Consider the following 24152-nt stretch of genomic DNA (forward strand, 5'->3'; position numbering starts at 1 on the left):
TGTTTTTCGGCCCGTTAAACCGCTAGCTCCTCCTAGGCCGCCGCCACCTGTATTCCGCTTAGCTCTTCCTCGTAGACCTCCTCCACCTGTGTTTCCCCCGGCCAAGTCTCAACGGCCTTGTAGACCTCCTCCACCTGTTTTTCCCCCGGCCAAGTCTCAACGGCCTTGTAGACCTCCTCCACCTGTGTTTCCCCCGGTCAAATCACAACGACCAAGTAGACCTCCTCCACCGGTGTTCAGACTTGCGAGGTCATTACCTCCAGCACGTCCTCCACCACCGATGTTCGGCACTGTCCCTAACCTGGTTTTTACACCAAAAGTAGACTCTCGCCTGGTTTTCACACCAGAAGAGGTTCCTAACCTTGTTCCCACACCAGCTTCGGTCTCTCGCCTGGTTCACACACCAGCACCGAATCCTAGTCTGGTTCTCACGCCAGCAATCGACTCTTTCCTGGTCCTCGCACCAGCACCTGTTCCTAAGCTGGAACCCACTCCAGCACCAGCCTTAAAGCTGGAACCCAGTCCAGCATTAGCTCCAAAGCTGGAGCACACTCTATCACCAGCTCCAGAGCTGGAGCCCACTCCAGCACCAGCTCCAAAGCTGGAGTTCGCACCAGCTCTTAAGTTGGAACCCACTCCAACACCTGCGTCGACAACTGCGGTTTCCACGCCGACTACTACGCCTTCTTCCACGACGCCGACTACTACGCCTTCTTCCACGACGGCGACGACTACGCCGACCTCCACGACGGCGACGACTACGCCATACTCCACGACGCCGCCTTCTTCGGCTGCAGCACCTGCACCTCGGCTACAGCCAACGCCTCCTCCTCGGCTGAAGCCAACGCCTCCTCCTCGGCTGAAGCCAGCGCCTGCTCCTCGGCTGAAGCCAGCGCCTGCTCCTCGGCTGAAGCCAGCGCCTGCTCCTCGGCTGAAGCCAGCGCCTGCTCCTCGGCTGAAGCCAGCGCCTGCTCCTCGGCTGAAGCCAGCGCCTGCTCCTCGGCTGAAGCCAGCGCCTGCTCCTCGGCTGAAGCCAGCGCCTGCTCCTCGGCTGAAGCCAGCGCCTGCTCCTCGGCTGAAGCCAGCGCCTGCTCCTCGGCTGAAGCCTGCGCCTGCTCCTCGGCTGAAGCCTGCGCCTGCTCCTCCGCCGGCCTCTGCGCCTGCTCCTCGGCTGAAGCCTGCGCCTGCTCCTCCGCCGGCCTCTGCACCTGCTTCGGCTGCAGCCCCCGCACCTTCGTCTGCTGCTGCCAAGCCTCCTCCACGTCTGCCACAGGTGTGGCCTCTGCGAGGTCGTCCGCCTCGCCGTGCACCTCATCCTGCAAGGCGGCCACTGATGTGGCCTTTTCAAGGTCGGCCGCCAAAACTTTTTCGGCAGCGGCGTTCCATCCGCCGCCGCCACATTGCTATTCCTCGGTGGATTCGGGGACACGCGACCTGGTGACCCTCCGCCCTCCCTTCTTCTGCGGATTTTCTTGTTGTGGGGAGGGGGTTCTAGTTTTTCTTTGCATTCTTTGTTGTATTTTTTTTTTTGGACATCTGGTATCTGTCTCTTTTGGGGGGGGATACTGTTGTGATCCGATGGTCGGATCATCACCGTATTGTTATTTTTGTTCCATTTTTATATCAGTTCCTGTTTCGTTCGTTTCCATGGTCACTCATTAGTTTCAGCTGCTACTCTCTTTTCCAGCACACCTGTCTTTACTAATCACCACCTGTTTATAAGCCAGCGTTTTCTGTTCACTGATTGTCGGATCTTAGTTTTGTTCACATACATCTGTTTACGACTTGTCTCTCACTCTCGTTTTCGCTAGCTCTCACGCTAAGCTTTATTTTTATTCCTAGCTTTCACGCTAGTTGTTTTGTATTTCTTTTTGGTGCCCTTGTGCTTCGGTTTGTTTGTCCTAGCTTTCCATGCTAGCGCTTTTATTTGCCTTTTCTATTTGTATCAGTATTTTTGTTCATAGCTCCTTTTGTTTAATAAATCCCTTAGTTCTTACCTTTTTGCTGTGTTCTTGCTGACGCATCCACGGAGGACCGAATCCGGCATTACAATGCCACACAAGCGTAACAATTAGTCTGATACATTATCTGCTTGAATCATCACACACTTGTATAATTTTGTAATGTAGAATGTTAGAAAATATTTGATTAAGGGAAATTAGTAAAAACAGATAACAATAAAGTAAAAGTACCAATGATTGTCACACACACTAGGTGTGGCGAAATTATTCTCTGCATTTGACCCATCACCCTTGAACCGCGCCCGGGAATCATTTTTGGTGATTTAACCCCCAATTCCAACCCTTGATGCTGAGTGTCAAGCAGGGAGGTAATGGTCCCATTTTTACAGTCTTTGGTATGACTTGGTATGAAAAACATTAGCCTACTTATTATTACCTTTATGACAGACTTTGTTTTGCTAACACACTAGTGGACTGCTTTTATAAAAGCTTATTTTTGACATTTTACATGCAAACTGATATTATCGGATACTTGTTTTTATAGGCTGATTTCTAAAGTTGAGTGGTAATGTGTTTTAGAGACACCTAGTGGCATCAATAATTCATTAAGTCAAGCTCATGTACAGCTGCCCTCAATTAAAACAACTTGTCACTCCCCGCTCCCAGCTTATGGATGTTACCATTCATGTTTCTCTTCAATGAATTGCAGCTTCCTTGCCGCACTCATGTAGTCCGTACTATTCAGACAATGAGTGTGTGTTGATTCATTTTCAGTGGATAGTAAATCAATAATGCTATTCCAACTGTACACTGACTACTCTAAAGCAGGTTATTCAACTAGAAACCCCTAAACCAGTGAAGTTGGCACGTTGTGTAAACCGTAAAGAAAAACAGAAAACAATGATTTGCAAATCCTTTTCAACTTATTTTCAATTGAAAAGACACTTAACTTAACACTTAACGTTCAAACTGGAAAATTAAATTTTTTGCAAATATTAGCTCATTTGGAATTTGATGCCTGCAACATGTTTAAAAAAAGCTGGCATATGTGGCAAACAAGACTGAGAAAGTTGAGGAAAGCTCATCTAGCACTTATTTGTAAAATCCCACAGGTGAACAGGCTAATTTGAGAACAGGTGGGTGCAATGATTTGTAATAAAAGCAGCTTCCATAAAATGCTCGGTCATTCAAAAACAAGGATGGGGTGAGGGTCACCACTTTTCGAACAAATGCATGAGCAAAATGTCGAACAGTTTAAGAACAACATTTCTCAACAAGGTATTGCAAGGAATTTAGGGATTTCACCATCCACGGTCTTTGATATCATCAAAAGGTTCAGAGAATCTGAAAAAATATCTGCATGCAACATTGAATGCCCGTGACCTTGGATCCCTCAGGCGGTACTGCACCACACAGCGACATCAGTGTGTTAAGGATATCACCACATGGGCTCAGGAACACTTTAGAAAAACATTGTCAGTAACTACAGCTTGTTACTACATCTGTAAGTGCAATTTAAAGCTCTACTATGCAAAGCGAAAGCCATTTATCAACAACACCCATCTAAGAGGGACTGATGCAAAGTGGATAAGTGTTCCGTGGTCTGACAAGTCCACATTTCAAATAGTTTTTGGAAACTGTGGACGTTGTGTCGTCCGGAACAAAGACGGAAAGAACCATCTGGATTGTTCTAGGCGCAAAGTTCAAAAGCCAGCATCCGTGATGGAATGGGGGTGTAATAGCCCCCAAGGCATGGGTAACTTACAAATCTGTGAAGGCACCATTAATGCTGAAAGGTATATACAGGTTATGGAGCATTACTGTATATGTTGTCATCCAAGCAACGTTATCATGGATGCCCCTGCTTATTTCAGAAAGACAATGCCAAGCCACGTATTACAACAGCGTGGCTTCATAGTAAAAGAGTGCGGGTACTCGACTGGCCTGCCTGTAATCCAAACGTGTCTCCCATTGAAAATGTGTGCCACATTATGAAGCGTAAAATACGACAACAGAAACCCCGGACTGTTGAACAACTTAAACTGTACATCAAGCAAGAATGGGAAAGATTTCCGACTGAAAAGGTTAAAATAAATGGTCTCCTCAGTTCTTAATCGTTTACTGAGTGTTGTTAAAAGGAAAGGCCATGTAACACAGTGGTAAAAATGCCCCTGTGCCAACTTTTTTGCAATTTGTTTCTACCATTAAATTCTAAGTTAATGATTATTTGCAAAAAAAATGTACTTTCTCAGTTCGAACATTAAATATCTTGTCTTTGCAGTCTATTCAGGATTTGCAAATCATTGTACTCTGTTTTTATTCACGATTTACACAACGTGCCAACTTCACTGGTTTTGGGTTTTGTACATAATGAAGAGGGCCGGGGCTTCAAGATCCCAAGGGCTCAGGGGCTTTACATCGAAATAGGGATATTTCGTCAGAAAGTTCCTCCGCAGGTTATATTTCTTTAAGACTCTGTTTCCCTAATTGCAAAGTAAACACATCGGCTTTCACACTGCGCTTCATTATTCTGCCCCCGCTAATCGTTTCCAGGATGTGCAAATACTTAAAAGCCTAAAGAAAAAGAAGCTTCAGTTTTTGTTCAGGATTCATGTTCCTTCTTTTGAAAAATGTTTCTTCATTAGTTTTATTTCCTTACACTTCTTGCTTCACTAAGGTTTGTACGACTGAAAACATAAACATAAAATAAACATTTAAAAAAAGTTTAACGTCCATTGTGTATTTTACATAAATGAAATAGGTTTAGTGTTAATGTTTTCAAACAATAAATTATAAATGTTTACACTTTTAGAAATTACATAACATTTACACACAAAACATCGCAGACAACGGATGTGAAAAATATCGCAAGTAGCGTAGTCCCCCTCTACTGGTCAAATTTAGCGCTGCATGTATTAAACAAGGTTTTCTCGGCAGAGTTACTCTCAGACAAAAAAAACAACACAACCACAAATCAAAAGACATCACAAAGTCATCAATTTCAATACAAAACAGACTAAATATCTGTATGCACAATATCTACTTACAAATGTTTGTCCAAGTTTCGTGATGAAGCTTACACGCTGGGATTTCTACCATTGTTGCTGTTTATCTGGATCAATGTGTCTGTCACTGAAAAGGTCAGCCAGAAAACAATGACTCAAGCCTTGCTCGGGGCAGAACATTCATACTTTGTTGTACAGTCGTTGTTAAAAGTCCCATTTTTGCAATTTATATGGACTTTTTTCCAGGGTTGAATGGGTAGTCTTCTGATGATGATGGATTAGATTTATATCGCACTTTTCTATTGTTAGATACTCAAAGCGCTCACAGAGAAGTGGGAACCCATCATTCATTCACACCTGGTGGTGGTAAGCTACATCTGTAGCCACAGCTGCCCTGGGGTAGACTGACGGAAGCCTGGCTGCCAGTTTGCGCCTACGGCCCCTCCGACCACCACCTATCATTCATTCATCATTCATTCACCAGGGTGAGCGGCACCGGGGGCAAGGGTAAAGTGTCCTGCCCAAGGACACAACGGCAGCGATTTGGATGTCAATAGGCGGGGAGCGAACCTGCAACCCTCAGGTTTCTGGTACGGCTGCTCTATCACTACGCCATGCCGCCTACGCCTTCTTCTACTCACCCCACTGCAGCTTCATTTTGACATATATTATTTGCTGTTTCTTCCTGTGGGGTGGCTGGAGTACTGCATACCTGATCAACCCTAGTTTTAAAGGCCTACTGAAACCCACTACTACCGACCACGAAGTCTGATAGTATATACATCAATGATGAAATCTTAACTTTGCAACACATGCCAATACGGTCGGTTTAGTTTACTAAATTGTCATTTTAAATTTCCCGCAAAGTGTCCTGTTGAAAACGTCGCGGAAGGATGACGCTTATATTGACGCGTGCTTGTGACGTTATTGGTTGTAGCGGACATTTTATCGCAGCACCACTTATGGCTAAAAGTCGTCCGATTTAATCGCATAATTACACAGTATTCTGGACATCTGTGTCGTTAAATCTTTTGCAATTTGTTCAATTAATAATGTATATCACAAAGAAGAATGCATTTGGTGGAAAGCGGTGGATTTCGGCCGGCTGTAGCAACACAAACACAGCCGGTGTTTCCTTGTTTGTTGCGAAGCTTTAATATGGAACAGAGCGGTCAAGCGAACACGTTTCTCTACCACATGTCAACCGGCAGGTTTCGGTGAGAAAATTGAGGTAACAAGTTGGTTCTTACCGTAAACAACGGGGTGTATAATATAGCCAGCAAGAGTCATGGATGCAAAGGACTCTGGGCATTTGTTTTGTTTGTTTACGCTGTGTTACTGTGAGGATGCTCTCCCGAAACGTGCCCACCACCCCCGCCCAGTGTGTGCCCACAGTGTGTTGCACACCAGCAAGAGTATTAAAGTTGCCAACATCACAACCTCCAGTGCGACCCGCATGGCTGCCGAACAACCACGCCCCGCAGTTGTGCACGTGTATCTGCGGAAGCCACATACAACATGTTACAGTGCTGGCAAGCTGTTTGTACATGTTGTAGAAGGCGTCAAAGGCAATGGCCTCATAGCACGCCCCCAGTATTGTTATCCGGGTGACCATCAGCAGATATTCGCGAGAATGGTTGCGGCTCCGATTGTCTTCTTTATTTTGTGAAACGGGTCAAAATGGCTCTTTCTGTGGTAAAGGTTGCCAAACCCTGCCCTACACCATGACTATATAATCTCACTAAAACACTAGTAACACAATAACCAGAAAAGGGATTTTCCAGAATTATCCTAGTAAATGTGTCTGATAACATCTGAATCCTGCCCTCGTCTTTTTTTTCTTTTTTGTTCCAATCCCTCACTCTCACTATCCTCATCCACAAATCTTTCATCCTCGCTCCAATTAATGGGGAAATTGTCGCTTTCTCGGTCAGAATCGCTCGCGCTGCTAGTGTCTACAATTGTAAACAATGTGCGGATGTGAGGAGCCCTCACACCGGTGACGTCACGCGCACATGGGATTCTACTTCCGGTACAGGCAAGGCTTTTTTATCAGCGACCAAAAGTAGCGAACTTTATCGTCGAAGTTCTCTACTAAATCCTTTCAGCAAAAATATGGCAATATCAAGAAATGATCAAGTATGACACATAGAATGGACCTGCTATCCCCGTTTAAATAAGAAAATCTCATTTCAGTAGGCCTTTAATTGTTTCATCAAGCCTATTTGGGTGGTATTCGGCAGGCCAAAAGAAAAGATTTGGGCGGGCCGGATGTGGCCCACGGACTGCTAGTTGAATAGTCCTGCTCTAAAGTATATCCAAGTTTGTTTTTCTAGAATGGTATTCCTTGAGAAGACAAACTGCACAACAAACTACTTACCAATATGTATACATGATTTGACACACACTGTAAGGTATCATGTATTATTACAATATACATTTGTGCAAGTATTTTGTCAGTTTTTCCACCATTTTTTTTTGCCATCACATCTTCTTTTTTTAAATTCCTTTGATTCAGGATGAGTTCTACCAGCAGTTACAGGCCATCCGACAACCTTGGCACATACCCAGTGACACTGACAGCGACATCATGGAGCCTCCTGAGCAGGACAAAAGTGAGTCATTCCTTCATTCATGTCTAGCTGGCATTTGTTTTTGTCCTCTTTAGTTGAATATTCTCCGTTATTTTACCTTCTGGCATGTTTGTGAGATGACTCTAACCCAGCATCAAAAGGCATTAGAAAAAATGTAGCTTTGAGAAGCTTAGGATGGCACAGTGGCTTCCTGCAAAGGTTCACCTGAGGAAACCCTCATATGTAAAACTTCATCGTCTGTTTCATGCAAGAGGCATTTTTCCATCACATTCCAGTTTATAGAGGTGAATGGAACTTTCTTTGACGTCGTAAATCCCATTCTTACCGTGGTCTGGCAGGGGCCGCCATCCATTATTTTGCCTTTGAACATGAATGAAAATGAATCAAACCTAATTCAGTGCTCTGCTTCGTAAATCTTTCAGGCAGTATTATGTATGTGACGGGCTGCCAAAAATAAAAAAGTACTGTACTTTTAATTTTCATTGAGGTTATGGACTCCACATTGGCTAACATATGGTGGCCAAAGGTCTCTCTGATTGGATACTAAAATGACTCATAGTGATGACCAACATTGCATTAACAAGTTCTCAATGTATTTTTTGCTCCTGAAAGTAATTATGAAAGTAATTTCCCATAATATCAATTAATTTTTCAGATTCAAATTCACCTTTACTGTCATTGTACTGAGGGTGACAACAAACCTTCTGTCCTCAACTGTGGAGCCTGAATACCACGCTCCCAGACTATATGTCAGGACGCTCGCCACAGAGGAGTGGTAGAAGACCTTATGTTGCAGCTCTGTGTCCAAGTTGTGCTTCCTGAGGACGCGCAGGAAGTACAGCCGCTGCTGTGCCTTTTTCACCAAGTCCCTGACGTTAATGGTCCAGGGCCAGTTGGAGGAGATGTGGGTGCCCAGGAACCAAAGGTAGTGACAGTTTCCACCCGTTCCCCATTTATGAGGAGGGGGGTATGGTCCAGTCGTTTTTTTCCTGAAGTCCATAACGAGTTCCTTAGTCTTTTGGATGTCCAGGGTCAGGTTGTTGTCTGAACACCAGACAGACAATTTATCTACCTCGGCCCTGTACGCTGTCTCGTCCTCACCACTTGGAACGTACTTGGAACGTTCCATTGCTATACTCAATATGCTGCCCGCCATTGGTGTGACGTCATTTACAGAACTGGAGCCTGGAGCCTATTTCCCCGCATAGACAGTGTGGATAAACTAATGCAAAACTATTATTTTAATCATGTTTTTGTCGCCATGATCCATGATTGCTTTTAAAACTGACATGTTTTAACATTATGAGCAAAAGAAAAAATATACAAGAATTGGCATTTCCAGACTTCACTGCTGCTTCATCTCCTCTTCTATGGACGCCAAAGCCTGTGTTTCCTCATGCTCTTTCAGCATTTTTGAGGAAAACATCAGTAGTAGAGAACACAGTGTCACGACTTGAACAGGACTCTGGACACAGATGCAGGAGTTTAAAAACAAAGACTTATTTCGAACAAGGGAAAGGGTCCAAAAGGGGAGAAACTTAACAGGCTATCAAATGCCGAGCTTACATAACCTAAAAACTAACAAAATCTCAATGAACTCAAAACGCTCCAGCAGCAAAGGGAAAAATGGTGCAAAGAGAACAATATGCAAAATATAACAAAAGGCGCTCTAAGGGAGGCAATGCTAAATGACTAATGTTCTGACAAAAAGGGTACATAAAACGTGGTAATGGCTGTGAACATGGATCGCTGGAGGTTTGCACAAAAGGTACGAAAACACTCTAGCACAGGACAGAAGGAGGATAATACCTTTCTACACATGAGGGTGGGTGACACAGGAGGACACAATCAGGCAATCAGTAAATTCGTCAGACCAGTGAAACAGGAGGAAGGGCAAGTGATCTGAAACGAGAGGGATAGTCAGTATTTTGAAATACAACAGGAAATGACAAAACATGAAACCAGACGAAACCCAGACCAAAAATCACCCGGGTGTGACACAGTACTAAACATACAGGTTGGTGGAATTTCCTGCTTGGCATCTCTGCCTGCTGCACCCCCTCCAGTGCCCATCGGTCTACTTCAGGGTCATCAGCCTGGAACCACCAATCCTCAGTGTATTGCCCCTTTCATCCTCGGACATCTCCTGTTGGCGAACCAATGACATTGACTTCTCCCTGTCACTCCCTGCAGCTAATAGATTTTGGGGTTAGGTGTTCTTTCTCCAGCACTTGTCTTTCATCCTCAGCAACAGCAAAGTCTTCCTTTTTCTGCTTCTTCCCCCAGTTCTTTTGCTGCTCTCCTCATCTTCCCTTGCGTCACTCCCGTGTGCCTCAAGAGACGTGTGGTTGCCATTCCTACAAAGCCTCGTCATCCAACCTCAACCTTTTTGCGCACGAATGCAGCCTCAATTCTTCCTCCTGTGGAGTTGTCAATTCAGTGAGGTTCTCCGACTTTGCATCAATGGACCAAACAACAATATCGGGACGAAGAGATGTAGTAGTGATCTCTGTAGAAAAAGCAATGTTGTCTACCGAGGACAACATTAATGTCCCACTCATGGTCAGGGGAAAATGGATATTGGGGTGTCCCTTAATCTGGTGTATCTCAGTTCCCCATCATCCATGACAAAGTTGGTGTGGTTCTTTACTGGTGGTGACTTCTTGTTGTTTTGGCGCTTAGACTAAACAAGACCTGAACATAGATTCATATCACAAATTTTTATTTGAGATGCATTAATCCTTCACTCAATGCCTTTGAAGCATTAGGGAAGATGCTCCTTATTTGAGTCAGACATTCAGCAAGTTGAGCTTTTGTATGAGCTCTTTAACACTGCTCATTTCCAACGTAAGTATTTTCTCTATGCCCTGATTTTTGGATCTTTGTATATTAAACAGTGAATTATTGTCAGTGACACAGATCACACAAGGAGCATTACGGGGAAGTTTTTTTAAGTTGATTTTGGGTAAACACACCATATATGTCCGCACAGCTTGGCTCCAACTTTCACATTTATACTCGCAAATCATGCTGACCTCACACTCTCGGCTTCGGTCTGCTCTAATGTTTCAACCTCTGTTCGTGCTCGCTTCTATAACCAACAGTTCATCCTCTGTATATTTGGGTTAAAAAAGAAAAGGATATTATACATTGTTATGAACGTGCCTGTTAGGACATTATAAATATATGCAGTGTAAAATGTTGATGGAGGGTTTTGAAGTTGATTTAGAGGGCTTTGAAGGCTACAACAGTAGTGTTTTTATCATCTTTAGGATCCTAAAAAAGAAAGACTTGTGCTTGTCTTTCATAATGATTGTGAATGATGGGCAAAATTCCCAAAAAATGTGCAGTTCCCCTTTAGGGGTAACCTTTTCTGACTTTACTTTACAGATTACTTTGTTGACATCATAAATGGATTGCACAGTGGCATTTTTCAAACTGGATGCCAGAATGCAAGTGTCAAACATAACTTCAGGCCTGGTCTTCTCGGCTATCCATCGGATCTGCCCTAGTTTGTTCTTAGCTGCTCCATTTCAGCCTCTTTCAGATATGAATTTCTCTGTACAGCCCTCACTGCATCTACCGGTATGTTAAAGGGTTGCAGATGATTAATATAGTTGTGCTGATGGATCTGAACCCCACCATCCACAGTCGAAAATCCATGCCAACACAGTAGAAGTTTTCACGTTCCTCACACCCAACATGAAAAGCTGACATCAAATTGGAAATCACATTTGTTATAAACGTATTCGACCCTGCCCGAAATCATTCATCATCATGGCATGCCAGCACTCCAGTAACTTTTGAGTGTTCATGTTCATTTACCCAATAAAAGATTGCTGGGTCTACCTGTGAAACTAGCACATGTGCTGAGCCATTGTGCGTTCCCTTTGTTGTACCAATACAATGATGCATCAGCAAGAGCATAAACACATTTTTTTACTTCCAAAGAATGCCTTTGCATCCTGCCTCAGGTGGTGGGCGCACATAATTGTCTGTAGACAGTTCCATGCCTTGCAAAATGCAAATGTTATGTCCACAGAGTGGACTTTGCGTTCACTCCGGCAGATTACTGCTAACATCCTTGTAAGAGATTCTGAGATACAGGTTGGAGAATATTTGGGCAGGTCATAAATATTGAGTTCTTCAAAGCCTCTGGCAACAAGTTGTGCTTTTAGGATGATGCCATTAGGTGTTTCTTTAAGACTACAGATACCACTGGTGGAGACATACTTTTCACCTGCATCTTCAACTTCTTCAAAGACTTGATTATAACACCAATTAATTATTTCTGCCTGCCTGTTTGACTGCATCAAATGAGATATTTTGTTATAAATACATAATTTTAGTTTTTCTGTTTCAATGCTGAGGCTCCTACACGTGACATGTCAATTGCTTCTTTTCGCTTATCAGGTTTAAAATATTGTAAGTAAAACCAGATTTTGTCCTTTCCTTTGGCTTTACCAGCTCTGCTAAAAAAATCTTAGCTTTATACAGAGCACCATCCTCTTTAACCTTGAAGGTCACTGTCTGTCCTGGTTGCAACTGTACATCTACATACGATCCAGCACTTACATCGACATTGTTTTCTTTTTCAGTTTGTCTTACTCATGTGTATTTTATAATGGGGCGTAGAACATTGTCTGTATTCATAACCTTATCACTAATGTTGACTATTTCATCATGTGCATTGTGTTCATTGTCTGAGTTATTTTCTACACCATCTGCCGCCGCTTCCTCACGTTCTACCTTTTGTCTAAGATCATCTTGCTAAGTCTGACTCTTCATTCTGTGTGTTGTATTTACAAAGCCTTGAGTGATGAACTCTAACAAGAAGTCTGCCATGTCTCACAAAAACAACTGCTCCATCCTGACCAATAACAACCCCTAGACCCTTATACTCTTTACAGTCAGCCTGTTCGTAATACACTTTGTCTCTGTGGGTCTAAGTTGCTTGTGCAGAGTCCTCCTAATTCCCTGTGAATATTCAGCTTCCATAAATGCTTTTCTGGATGCATGGAGAGCAGATTTATGTTCTACTACCCTGGCACTCACAGTGGTACCTTCTAGAGGAGGTACTTTATCTACCAGCACAGATGGGAAATTGGTAAATGAGCTGTACCCATGCACATTATGCATACTATTCTTTGCCATGAGGGCCCAGTCAAGGGCAAAATGCCGGTCACAGTCTTTTTCTTATTTTACCTTCTGGAGGATTTCGGTGAGTGTCTGATTGTGTCTTTCCAGCAGTCCATTACTGCTGGAGAAAACTTCATGCTGTGATTTGTATTTTAAAGTTAAAGTTCTCTGCCATATCCCGGACTTCTACATTTGTTTAATAATCCACTATTGTCACTTTAGAGCTTTGTGGAGGACCGTGGACACTTATCCATATGTCAATGATGGCGTTGACTATTTCAGAGGATTTCTTTGTTTTCACAAAGACTCCTGGACTGAAACATGCGAAATGGTTGGTGATTTAAAGATACCAAAGGCCTGTTTCCAACTCATGTAGATCCACTGCAATGGTTGCATTATACTCCGAGGCTAAAGATTAACCGACAGCATGTTTTGGCTTTGTCTTGCTGAATATCTTGCATATGTTATATTCATTTACTATCTATAGCAAAATAGTGAAATATTATTTGTCATTCAGTACGTATCCATGCACTAAATTAGTCTGACTTCCTCAAATAGTTCGGTTCTAAATGGGCCTCCCACAGCCCATGGATACACCTTAATCCGATTTTGTTCGGTTTTTGAAAAGTCAGACTAACACACCCGGGTTATGCGATTGAAAACCAGATCTCTCGAGGGAGTGTGTGTCGGAGGGGGACCCTTCACATCGTGAATGCGCCCGTTTCAACGCGTGGGATACAACCCGGTAGCGGATATTTTTCAATAAAAACAACAACAATTGCAATGAAGAGGATACTTTTATTTAAACACAAATTAATAAAACCCAACATTTTGAAGTACATCGATGGTAGAAAAAAAGAAACAGATTTATTTAACAAGGTAACTAAGGAAATGTTGAATGCTGGCTTAATGGAAACTCCTGAAGGAATTATGAAAGAGAATGACGCACATATTACAAATTAGAAGGAGAATAATAAAGCATACACAAAGTTCTTCATGCAGCTTTCCAAACTGATTAACAGTAACTCTGTATTCCACACAACTGGCAAGATAGTCCAAAAAAATAGCAACCAAGTTCATCTGGATCAGTATCCAGTCGGGTCACGAACGCTCTTTTCCTTCAGGCTCAAAACTCCTTCCATCAATCCATAGAGCCTTTGCTGCCTTATGAATGAACTCCTAGACTTTGAAAAGTTTTGTTTACATGATTCTCGGTCCAAAAATTTCTTGAACAAAACTCTGCCGTTGGTCTTTCTTGACTTCGTACCTGCCTCCGCTCCGATATATTCTTGGTAGTATACAGCGGACATTACAACATAGCTAGGCTCTTAGCTTGTTAGAGGCCACAAACGCCTAGTGTGACTTCATATAGGTCAACCGGAAAATTAATAAATCAACCGCGCTAAAAGGAAATAAGCCTCTCCCAGTGTACGGGAGGCACACTGCATAAGACCAATAGTCAAATTAGAGAAAGTCCATGGACACTTGGACTTCACACGTAGATGTGAAATACAAAAAAATTGGAACTATTTGAGAAATCAGACTAATTTAGTGCATGGAAATGTAGTAAATGTTTCCAGACCTGTGAAAAGGCTTCTGCAACTGATCTGCCGATGCATGTCCAAACTGTTTGTGGAGTTTCAAAAGAACTTTCTGTTTCTCAGCTTGAGACATGTTGTCAGTTATTGCAAGAACTTCATCTTCATTTAAATTATATTTATCTCTGATGTCCACACAAACTGGTGAACTCCAGAGGTACATTCTGCTTGAACATTATAACTCTGTCTTTTTTCATGTCCACAACAGTTCCTGCTATTTTCAATGAGGTCTTGCTCAGCAGTAATGGGATGTCTGCTTCAACCAACTCAGTTTCTATATGGCAGATTTTTTGTTTCCTATTTTGCCTGGTCCTCTCACTAGTGTATGTTTCCATCTTCAAATTTAAATGGTCTGCAACATGTAACGTCCGTCAGAAGTAGCTTCATCACTTCATTTTGGCTCTGTTCATTCAAGTAGTTCGTCAGCCATTTTCCCCGCAGACGGTGCGAGTACATACGGTATCAATGATGACTGACCCAAAGGATTCAGTCAGAAAAATCTCTGTCTCAGACGTTGAAGGGGATTAGTTTCCCGGTAGCGGTGTCCTTTGTTGACTGCTCTGTGACGTCATGTGACAACCGCCTCATCCTTGTGTTCTTAGGTCTTTAAAGAATGCAATATCCTGGTTCACTTGTATTGCATTGCATTGCATTGTATTGAATAAGTAAACTAAGTCTTGCCTGTAGAAATGTTGAACAAATCCGACCCTCTGTTGGTATCTGGCTCCCAGGTTGTCTAGCTTCCTTTCGGATAGATAAAATAAAATAAACAGAATACTAGCCACTTACGTCCTTTGTCTCTCGTTTTTAGCTGCTCTTTCTCCATTTTCCACAGGTTCTGACTCAGTCTTTCTCCCCTTGAGGGTGCTCCTGATTTTCAGGATCGTATTTGGCTTGAGTTTTTTTTTTAATTACTTCCATCCAAACGCCGACCCTTCTTCTTTGAAGTCATAATCAATTTTTAAAAGCTGCTTTAAGTTACACTACGTTCATTTGGTCTGTTCCATTTTGTGCCAGGCGATTAACTGGAGAGGTCCATACTTTCCTCATATTCCCATCATTTTAAATGTATGCAGGCAGACCCATTCTTTAGTTGTATTGCTACGACCTGGTAGCCACATTTGCTAAATCCTTCAAATTCTGCGTGAAAGTATTGTAGTATTGCGTAAGTGTTCTGGGATGAAGATGCAACCAAAACACATACTACGCAATAGGAAATTGCCTACAGTCTTCTGCAGGTGACACCAGCAATTAAAAGTGGATGTTCCAAATTGTGCTGAAACTTGTTGAAAAACAAGCCTAAAGTCACTAACATGCCTATTTTGGGGGGAATTTTAAGTGGAGACATCATTCCTGGGTCCAGAACTATGAAATATGTGTCATTTTTGTCAGCATTAGAGGGGTCCTTTAAATTAGAGTGTCATACAGGCATCAGTGTCCAAAGAGCGGCAAAAGCTGAGAAAGTAGAATGAAAGTGAGCGTGTTGATAGAAGATGTCAATGCGGATTAATCCATCGTCATTACTAAACTGATGAAAAATGTTAAGGCAATTAACACATCTGCATCGGAGAATGACTAAAAATGTATAAAACTTCCTAGCATATACATGGGTGGTTCAGGCCTGTTAATAAAGTCCAAAATGTCAAAATGACCCCCTCCCCCACCCATCTTTTGGTGTTTCAATACACGGGCCCTCTGTGAAAAAAGCTTGGAAACGCCCGCATTATGACTTCTAGTCATTAAATGATGATAAAATGTAAGTTTGCAGTGTTACGGTATCTTTATGAAAAGGTGAAAAAATGCCGATATTGTACCGGAGCACTTGGTAAGGACACACTGATTACGTCACAAAGTTTGAAGAAAAATGAGCAGGGCCGCCAGCCAGAACTGCCCTTAAAATTGTCGTCCTTCTCATTTCTCCTTTCTCAGGAAACGCAAGCTTTAAAACTAAATGGGATTCAAAATGTTTCATGACGTTATAAAATAGGAATTCCTGTCCAACGAAAGAGCGAGCAAGCAAATGGTTGTCACATGGAAACATATTGTAACGAAAGTAAGTTCACCGAGAGCACGGTCACTTTATCAAAATGTGTGTCTTACTTAATGACTCTTGGTACAGTAAGCTTAGAGCCACATTGAATTATTAACACCGCCGCGGACACAATGGGGGAAGCTGACAGACCTCAGCAGCCACAAACTGTGAAAAAAAGCAAAGTTGTGAACGTTTGTGGTCATTTGATTTATGTGTGTTTGTACACATGGAAAATGCATGACAACAAGCCTCGTACCACCATTGATCAACAAAAGATATTCTTATAGTGTACACATTAAGTATCATCCAATGACCTTAAATAACCTAACAGTTTATTTAAGGCTAATTATCGGACACAAGTTCAACCTTTATTCAAGTTCCAGGGCTAAAAAGTTGAAAATCACTCTCAGTAAGAGTACCCCTAAAAAAAAAAACTGGTGCTCAATGATTATACTATATGTATACTATAAATACTCACATTGTTTTCAGTAGATGCGAACCACAGTGCATTTGAATTCAACAAATGCCAATGTAAGAGGGGTGCTGAAAAAAATCAATCGACATCAAAAATGCAATTCTTATTTTGATTCATAATTTTTTCAAATCGATTTAAAGAATGTGTTTTTTAGTTCATTCCCGTTTTTATTCGCTATGGATATACATCAGGGGTCCCCAAACTACGGCCCGCCAGTGTCCAAGTTAAAAAATAAAATGTTTTTTTTAATCTGTCCTTTCTAATCCATTTTTTGCGGCTTGTTACTCTCGGTGTCTCGTAGCCGCTGAGGCAAATCATATTGTCTAAAAATGCATTTTCCCATCGATAACTTCAATCAATCAATCAATGTTTACTTATATAGCCCTAAATCACTAGTGTCTCAAAGGGCTGCACAAACCACTACGACATCCTCGGTAGGCCCACATAAGGCCAAGGAAAACTCACACCCAGTGGGACATCGGTGACAATAATGACCCAGTGGGACGTCGGTGACAATGATGACTATGAGAACCTTGGAGAGGAGGAAAGCAATGGATGTCGAGCGGGTCTAACATGATACTGTGAAAGTTCAATCCATAATGGATCCAACACAGTCGCGAGAGTCCAGTCCAAAGCGGATCCAACACAGCAGCGAGAGTCCCGTTCACAGCGGAGCCAGCAGGAAACCATCCCAAGCGGAGGCGGATCAGCAGCGCAGAGATGTCCCCAGCCGATACACAGGCAAGCAGTACATGGCCACCGGATCGGACCGGACCCCCTCCACAAGGGAGAGTGGGACATAGAAGAAAAAGAAAAGAAACGGCAGATCAACTGGTCTAAAAAGGGAGTCTATTTAAAGGCTAGAGTATACAAATGAGTTTTAAGGTGAGACTTAAATGCTTCTACTGAGGTGGCATCTCGAACTGTTACCGGGAGGGCATTCCAGAGTACTGGAGCCCGAACGGAAAACGCTCTATAGCCCGCAGACTTTTTTTGGGCTTTGGGAATCACTAATAAGCCGGAGTCCTTTGAACGCAGATTTCTTGCCGGGACATATGGTACAATACAATCGGCAAGATAGGATGGAGCTAGACCGTGTAGTATTTTATACGTAAGTAGTAAAACCTTAAAGTCACATCTTAAGTGCATAGGAAGCCAGTGCAGGTGAGCCAGTACAGGCGTAATGTGATCAAACTTTCTTGTTCTTGTCAAAAGTCTAGCAGCCGCATTTTGTACCAACTGTAATCTTTTAATGCTAGACATGGGGAGACCCGAAAATAATACGTTACAGTAGTCGAGGTGAGACGTAACAAACGCATGGATAATGATCTCAGCGTCTTTAGTGGACAGAATGGAGCGAATTTTAGCGATATTACGGAGATGAAAGAAGGCCGTTTTAGTAACGCTTTTAATGTGTGCCTCAAAGGAGAGAGTTGAGTCGAAGATAATACCCAGATTCTTTACTGTGTCGCCTTGTTTAATTGTTTAGTTCTCAAATGTTAGAGTTGTATTATTAAATAGAGTTCGGTGTCCAGCAGGACCGATAATCAGCATTTCCGTTTTTTTTGGCGTTGAGTTGCAAAAAGTTAGCGGACATCCATTGTTTAATTTCATAAAGACACGCCTCCAGCTGACTACAATCCGGCGTGTTGGTCAGCTTTAGGGGCATGTAGAGTTGGGTGTCATCAGCATAACAGTGAAAGCTAACACCGTATTTGCGTATGATGTCACCTAGCGGCAGCATGTAGATGCTGAAGAGTGCATGGCCAAGGACCGAACCCTGGGGAACTCCACACGTTACCTTAACGTAGTCCGAGGTCACATTGTTATGGAACTTGACATCATTATGCTCTGAATATGTATATATACTGTGTCATAATGGGGGATTCGCAGCTTGCTGCGGGGTCGTTCTCCCAGGAAGGCAGACAGACTACTCGGGACATGGCGTTTAGGTAAAAACATAATTTAATTTTAACTAAAAAAAGTTACAAACAAAAAGCACTTACAGCGGAGGCACAACTTGGCTGAGGAACAAAACTAACACATAAACAGACTATGAACATAAAACAAACACTTACTATGGCTTGACAAGAGCAGCATGGACTTTGGCATGAAAAAACTAGCATGGACAGAGCATGAAAAGAACACAATGACGCCAGGCCGACTGACCGGCAATGGCAGGCTTAAATAATGCCTCTGATTAGTGCTCGGGTAGCAGGTGAGCAGCCGAACACTAATCAGAGACAAGTGAACATAATTTGCAACCATAGCAACCAAAACAAACTCAGGGAGGTGCACAAACAGGAACTAAAGGAGTCTTAAACAAAACAGAACATAACTAAAACTAAACAAGACATGATCACAAGACATGACATACTGTGTGTGTGTGTGTGTGTGTGTGTGTGTGTGTGTGTGTGTGTGTGTGTGTGTGTGTGTGTGTGTGTGTACAGTATATATATATATATATATATATATATATATATATATATATATATATATTAGGGCTGTGAATCTTTGGGTGTCCCACGATTCGATTCAATATCGATTCTTGGGGTCACGATTCCATAATATATCGATTTTTTTGATTCGATTCGATTCTCGATTCAAAAACGATATTTTTCCAATTCAAAACGATTCTGTATTCATTCAACACATAGGATTTCAGCAGGATCTACCCCAGTCTGCTGACATGCTAGCAGAGTAGTAGATTTAAAAAAAAAAAAAAGCTTTTATAATTGTAAAGGACAATGTTTTATCAACTGATTACACTAATGTAAATTTGATTTAACTATTAAAAAAAATAAAAATATGACTTATTTATCTTTGTGAAAACATTGGACACAGTGTGTTGTCAAGCTTATGAGATGCGATGCAAGTGTAAGCCACTGTGACACTATTGTTCTTTTTTATTATTTTTATAATTGTCTAATGATAATGTCAATGAGGGATTTTTAATCACTGCTACGCTGAAATTATAACTAATATTGATGCTGTTGTTGATAATATTCATTTTTGTTTCACTACTTTTGGTTTGTTCTGTGTCGTGTTTGTGTCTCCTCTCAATTGCTCTGTTTATTGCAGTTCTGAGTGTTGCTGGGTTAGGTTTGGTTTTGGAATTGGATTGCATTGTTATGGTAGTGCTGTGTAGTGGTTTGTTGGATTGATAAAAATAAAAATAAAAATCGATTTTTTTAAAATGAGAATCGATTCTGAATCGCACAACGTAAACGATTCGATTCGTATTTGAATCGATTTTTTCCCACACCCCTAATTTGTGTATATATATATATATATGTATATATATATATATGTATATATATATATATATATATATATATATATATATATATATATATATATATATATATATATATATATATATATATATATATATACATACATACAGCACGGCCCATGGCCAAATTCTTTTTAACCCAACGCAGCAGCCCCTGAGTCCAAAAGTTTTGGGACCCCATGTATACATCATACACGAGTAGCCAAGAGGCACTTTGTGACCTGTAACCTGTTTTTAAAAGGCTTTATTATTATTTTTGTACCAAAAAATATAAATTGCAATAATCGGTTTGAATCGAGAATTGTCTTGAATCGAGAATCAATTGTGAATTGAATCGTAACACCAACAATCGGAATCAAATCGTAACTCCCATCCCTAAAATGTAAAAGAAATAAATAAAAATTAAAAATCCTAAGAATACAATACAGCAACATCATGTATGAAAACCAACACTTCCCATCCAACCTGATGGCGCTTGAGAGAGGCTGCAAAGAGGAATGAGTGAAACTGCCTAAAGATAGGTGTGCCAAGATTGTGGCATTGTATTAAAAAAGACTTGAGGCTGTAATTGCTGCCAAAGGTGCATCAACCAAGTATTGAGCAAATGCTGTTTATACTAATGTGCATGTGATTGTTTAGTTTTTTGTTTTAAAAAAAAATAAAAAAAAATTAAATTTCACATTGTCATTATGGGTTATTGTCTTTAGATTTTTGAGGACACAAATGAATGTATTCCTCTTTGGAATAAGGCTGTAAAATTAAAAAATGTGGAATAAGATCAGTCTTTTCAGGTAAGGCTTCACGGTGGGAGAGGGGTTAGTGCGTCTGCCTCACAATACGAAGTTCCTGTAGTCCTGGGTTCAAATCCATGCTCGGGATCTTTCTGTGTGGAGTTTGCATGTTCTCCCCGTGAATGCGTGGGTTCCCTCCGGTTACTCCGGCTTCCTCCCACTTCCAAAGACATGCACCTGGGGATAGGTTGATTGGCAACACTAAATTGGCCCTAGTGTGTGAATGTGAGTGTGAATGTTGTCTGTCTGTGTTGGCCCTGCGACGAGGTGGCGACTTGTCCAGGGTGTACCCTGCCTTCCGCCCGATTGTAGCTGAGATAGGCGCCAGCGCCCCCCGCGACCCCGAAAGGGAATAAGCGGTAGAAAATGGATGGATGAATGGAATAAGTAAATCATACTTGCCAACCTTGAGACCTCCGAATTTCGGGAGATTGGGAGGGTGGGAGTATATTTATAGCTAGAATTCAATGTAATTTAAGTATTTGTACTTATATATGTATTTATATATATATATATGTAAATGTATATATATATATATATATATATATATATATATATATATATATATATATATATATATATATATATATATATATATAAATAAGAAATACTTGAATTTCAGTGTTCATTTATTTACACAGATACACACACATAACACTCCTCCCTACTCATTGTTGTATTTGAAAGTACAATGCTTTGCAGCCAGTAGCAAAGCCTTTGAGGGAGCATAGGTATGGACAGCATCTGTGACATTTAATTTGCAGGAAAGGAGAAAGGAGTGAGTTTAGGGTTGAATTGCCCATCCTCGTTCTATTCTCTGTCACTATCTTTTTTTGGACATTACTACTTGCTGTAGTTTTGAGGCAATGCATAATGGGAATCCGGTTGTTGTGTGTCAGTGTATTAATGTGCCGGCTGGAATTAACACACGCTGAGAAATAGGTCCGTGCCTGCCTACTTTATGGGTTATAGATAAACCTATGGATGACGGAGACATATATAATAGTCTCCTTCTTGTTGTGTGTGCAGTTGTGCACTCTCCAAAAGCCGTAGATGTTATAACCTGACTGGGCCGGCACGCTGATCTATGGAGGAAAAGTGGACGTGACGACAGGCTGTCCTCACTCAGGTCCGCCTGGAAATCGGGAGAAATACGGTAGAATGGTTGTCCCGGTAGATTTTCAGGAGAGGCACTGAATTTTGGGAGTCTCCCGGAAAATCTGGGAGGGTTGGCAAGTATGAAGTAAATCGCTGTGAATACTTTCCAGATGCACTGTATTTACAGTATAATGTTTCTCGTGCTAAAGCTAATGTTTTTGACCAGTGAATCCACTACAGTTGTGGTTCATGTAATTGAATGTGATTGTTTGATGCCTTTTGTGCCCCAGGTGGTGCCCGAGATGCCAGCAAGAGATCAGTCTTTTCAGGTAAGAATCAGCGGAACTAATAACAGATTTTCCTCATGATCGTAAACCGTTCTTAAGAGCACTTTGGCAAGCAGCTCACGTTGTGAGAGCAGATGACCTCGCTTCTTGTTTCAAAATAATGACCAATGGTTGCCTTGCCTTGGAAGCCACCAAAGTTTGAATTCAATTATCCTTACAAGCTAAATGGTGAGTGGAGTCTATGCATGTGGAGAGACAGAAACATCAGTCCTGTGAAGTCACGAGGTGCCTCGAGCGTTTACAACGTTTGGGAAGGGAGAGCGTCTGTCTGCGGTTCTTCTCTTGTGGCTGCCGAGGTGCCCGCAGTTCCCAGCGTCAGTGTGCCAGGCTGGAACAAGATGTGAGAGCGGGCTGCTACTTGGCTATCACAGAGGCCCCGCCATCGCTACGGCAACTCGCTCAAAGCTCTCCTCTGTGAAATATGGTTGTTGGAAGTTTGACTGGACAGTGCCAGGCCTCATTTTCCAGCCCTCGTTCAAATCTGATGTTCAAACTGCTTCTCAAAGTCACAATTATTATTTTGGTGAATGGTTTCTAGGAGACTAAAGTTTTAATCTGTCACACCCACAGGCCTTTGAAGACCAAGACCAGCGTTTTTGATCCAATCCAACAAACTAATTATGCAAGCCGCTGGACATTTTAAATGTGAGACATTATTTTTTATAAATCCTATGAATGAAACAATATTGTATACTTTTTTTTTTCCACCAAAATTTCATAGACAATATACTGTTAAGACAATGAATATTTTTGTTGGCGCTTTAGCATGCCTTTTTTTGTGACAACCTATCTTAGTCACATTCTGACGGCAGGTGAAATTTGTTGCTGATCTGAACAAGCTAATGCCTCCATTAGTTCACACTCCACACCAACAGGGGGCACTCTGATGTTGCTGGGTATGGTACTCTGCAAATATACAGCCTAGAAGTTAAGGTATGTATTATCCAAAAGTAACACAATTAGGCATTAGCTTGTTCATGCGCATTCAAATTGCAGAAGGATTTTAATGATATGCACTATGAATATGCAGAGGAAGTGATGATTATGATAATAAAATGATTTGGTGCTGTTCTATTTTCTGCACATATTTTTGCCATAAGGCTTTTTTATATTTAAAAACTATGGGTTTACTGCACATTGTTCGGAAAATGTTGTCCATCATCCACAATCCTAATGTGAGACACAAACACAATTGTTTCCTTTTCTGTGCGTTCGAAATAAGTGAAATTAATAAAACTGTTAGCAAGAGGCAGTTAGCAATTGAAGTAAAGGGGATACATGCTTTTCCACCTAAAGAGCACTTTCAAAACTCTAAACACCGTTTTATATACATGCTTTCAGTATATAGTGTATGTAATCTCATAAGAGACACATTCAAGGTAACAGGTTATATTTACAGTATTTTGCTCATTTTAAGCATTACTCTTAACTCTTTTTCATTGCTATGCGGTCCAAGAAAATGTTAAAATTAAAGTAAAATAACACTTTTTTACTGTAATGTAATTGATTTCAGTTAATTTTATTTTACATAATGTAGGAAGTGTGGCCCATTACGCATAAAAAAAGTAAAATATAACTATATATACTAATAACAATAATAATGGTAATAATGATAATTAAACACAAGTAATCAGAATGTGACTAAATTTCATGTAAGGTCATTTTATTATTGAATGTTTACACAATGTAGTGGGTGTGGACAATTAAGTATTTCAATTTTAAAAATATAATTTAAAACTATAATTTCATATACTCAGTGGCCTAGTGGATAAAGTGTCCGCCCTGAGATTGGTAGGTTGTGAGTTCAAACTCCGGCT

At 41.4% G+C, this 24152-nt stretch overlaps 1 protein-coding gene across 1 annotated transcript in view; it reads left to right on the forward strand.

The window, feature by feature from the left end:
* Positions 1-23395, forward strand: part of lg15h8orf34 (linkage group 15 C8orf34 homolog) — a 99462-nt gene extending 76067 nt beyond the window's left edge. The window contains exons 13-15 of the mRNA XM_061921854.1: positions 7485-7581; positions 22279-22317; positions 22906-23395. Of these exons, the coding sequence (XP_061777838.1) occupies positions 7485-7581; positions 22279-22317; positions 22906-22913 (144 nt within the window). The 3' untranslated portion in view covers positions 22914-23395. The remainder of the gene's footprint in view (positions 1-7484; positions 7582-22278; positions 22318-22905) is intronic.
* The last annotated feature ends 757 nt before the right edge of the window (positions 23396-24152 follow it).

This window comes from Nerophis ophidion, linkage group LG15 (genome assembly GCF_033978795.1).
Source record: "Nerophis ophidion isolate RoL-2023_Sa linkage group LG15, RoL_Noph_v1.0, whole genome shotgun sequence".
In the NCBI taxonomy this organism is placed as follows: domain Eukaryota; kingdom Metazoa; phylum Chordata; class Actinopteri; order Syngnathiformes; family Syngnathidae; genus Nerophis; species Nerophis ophidion.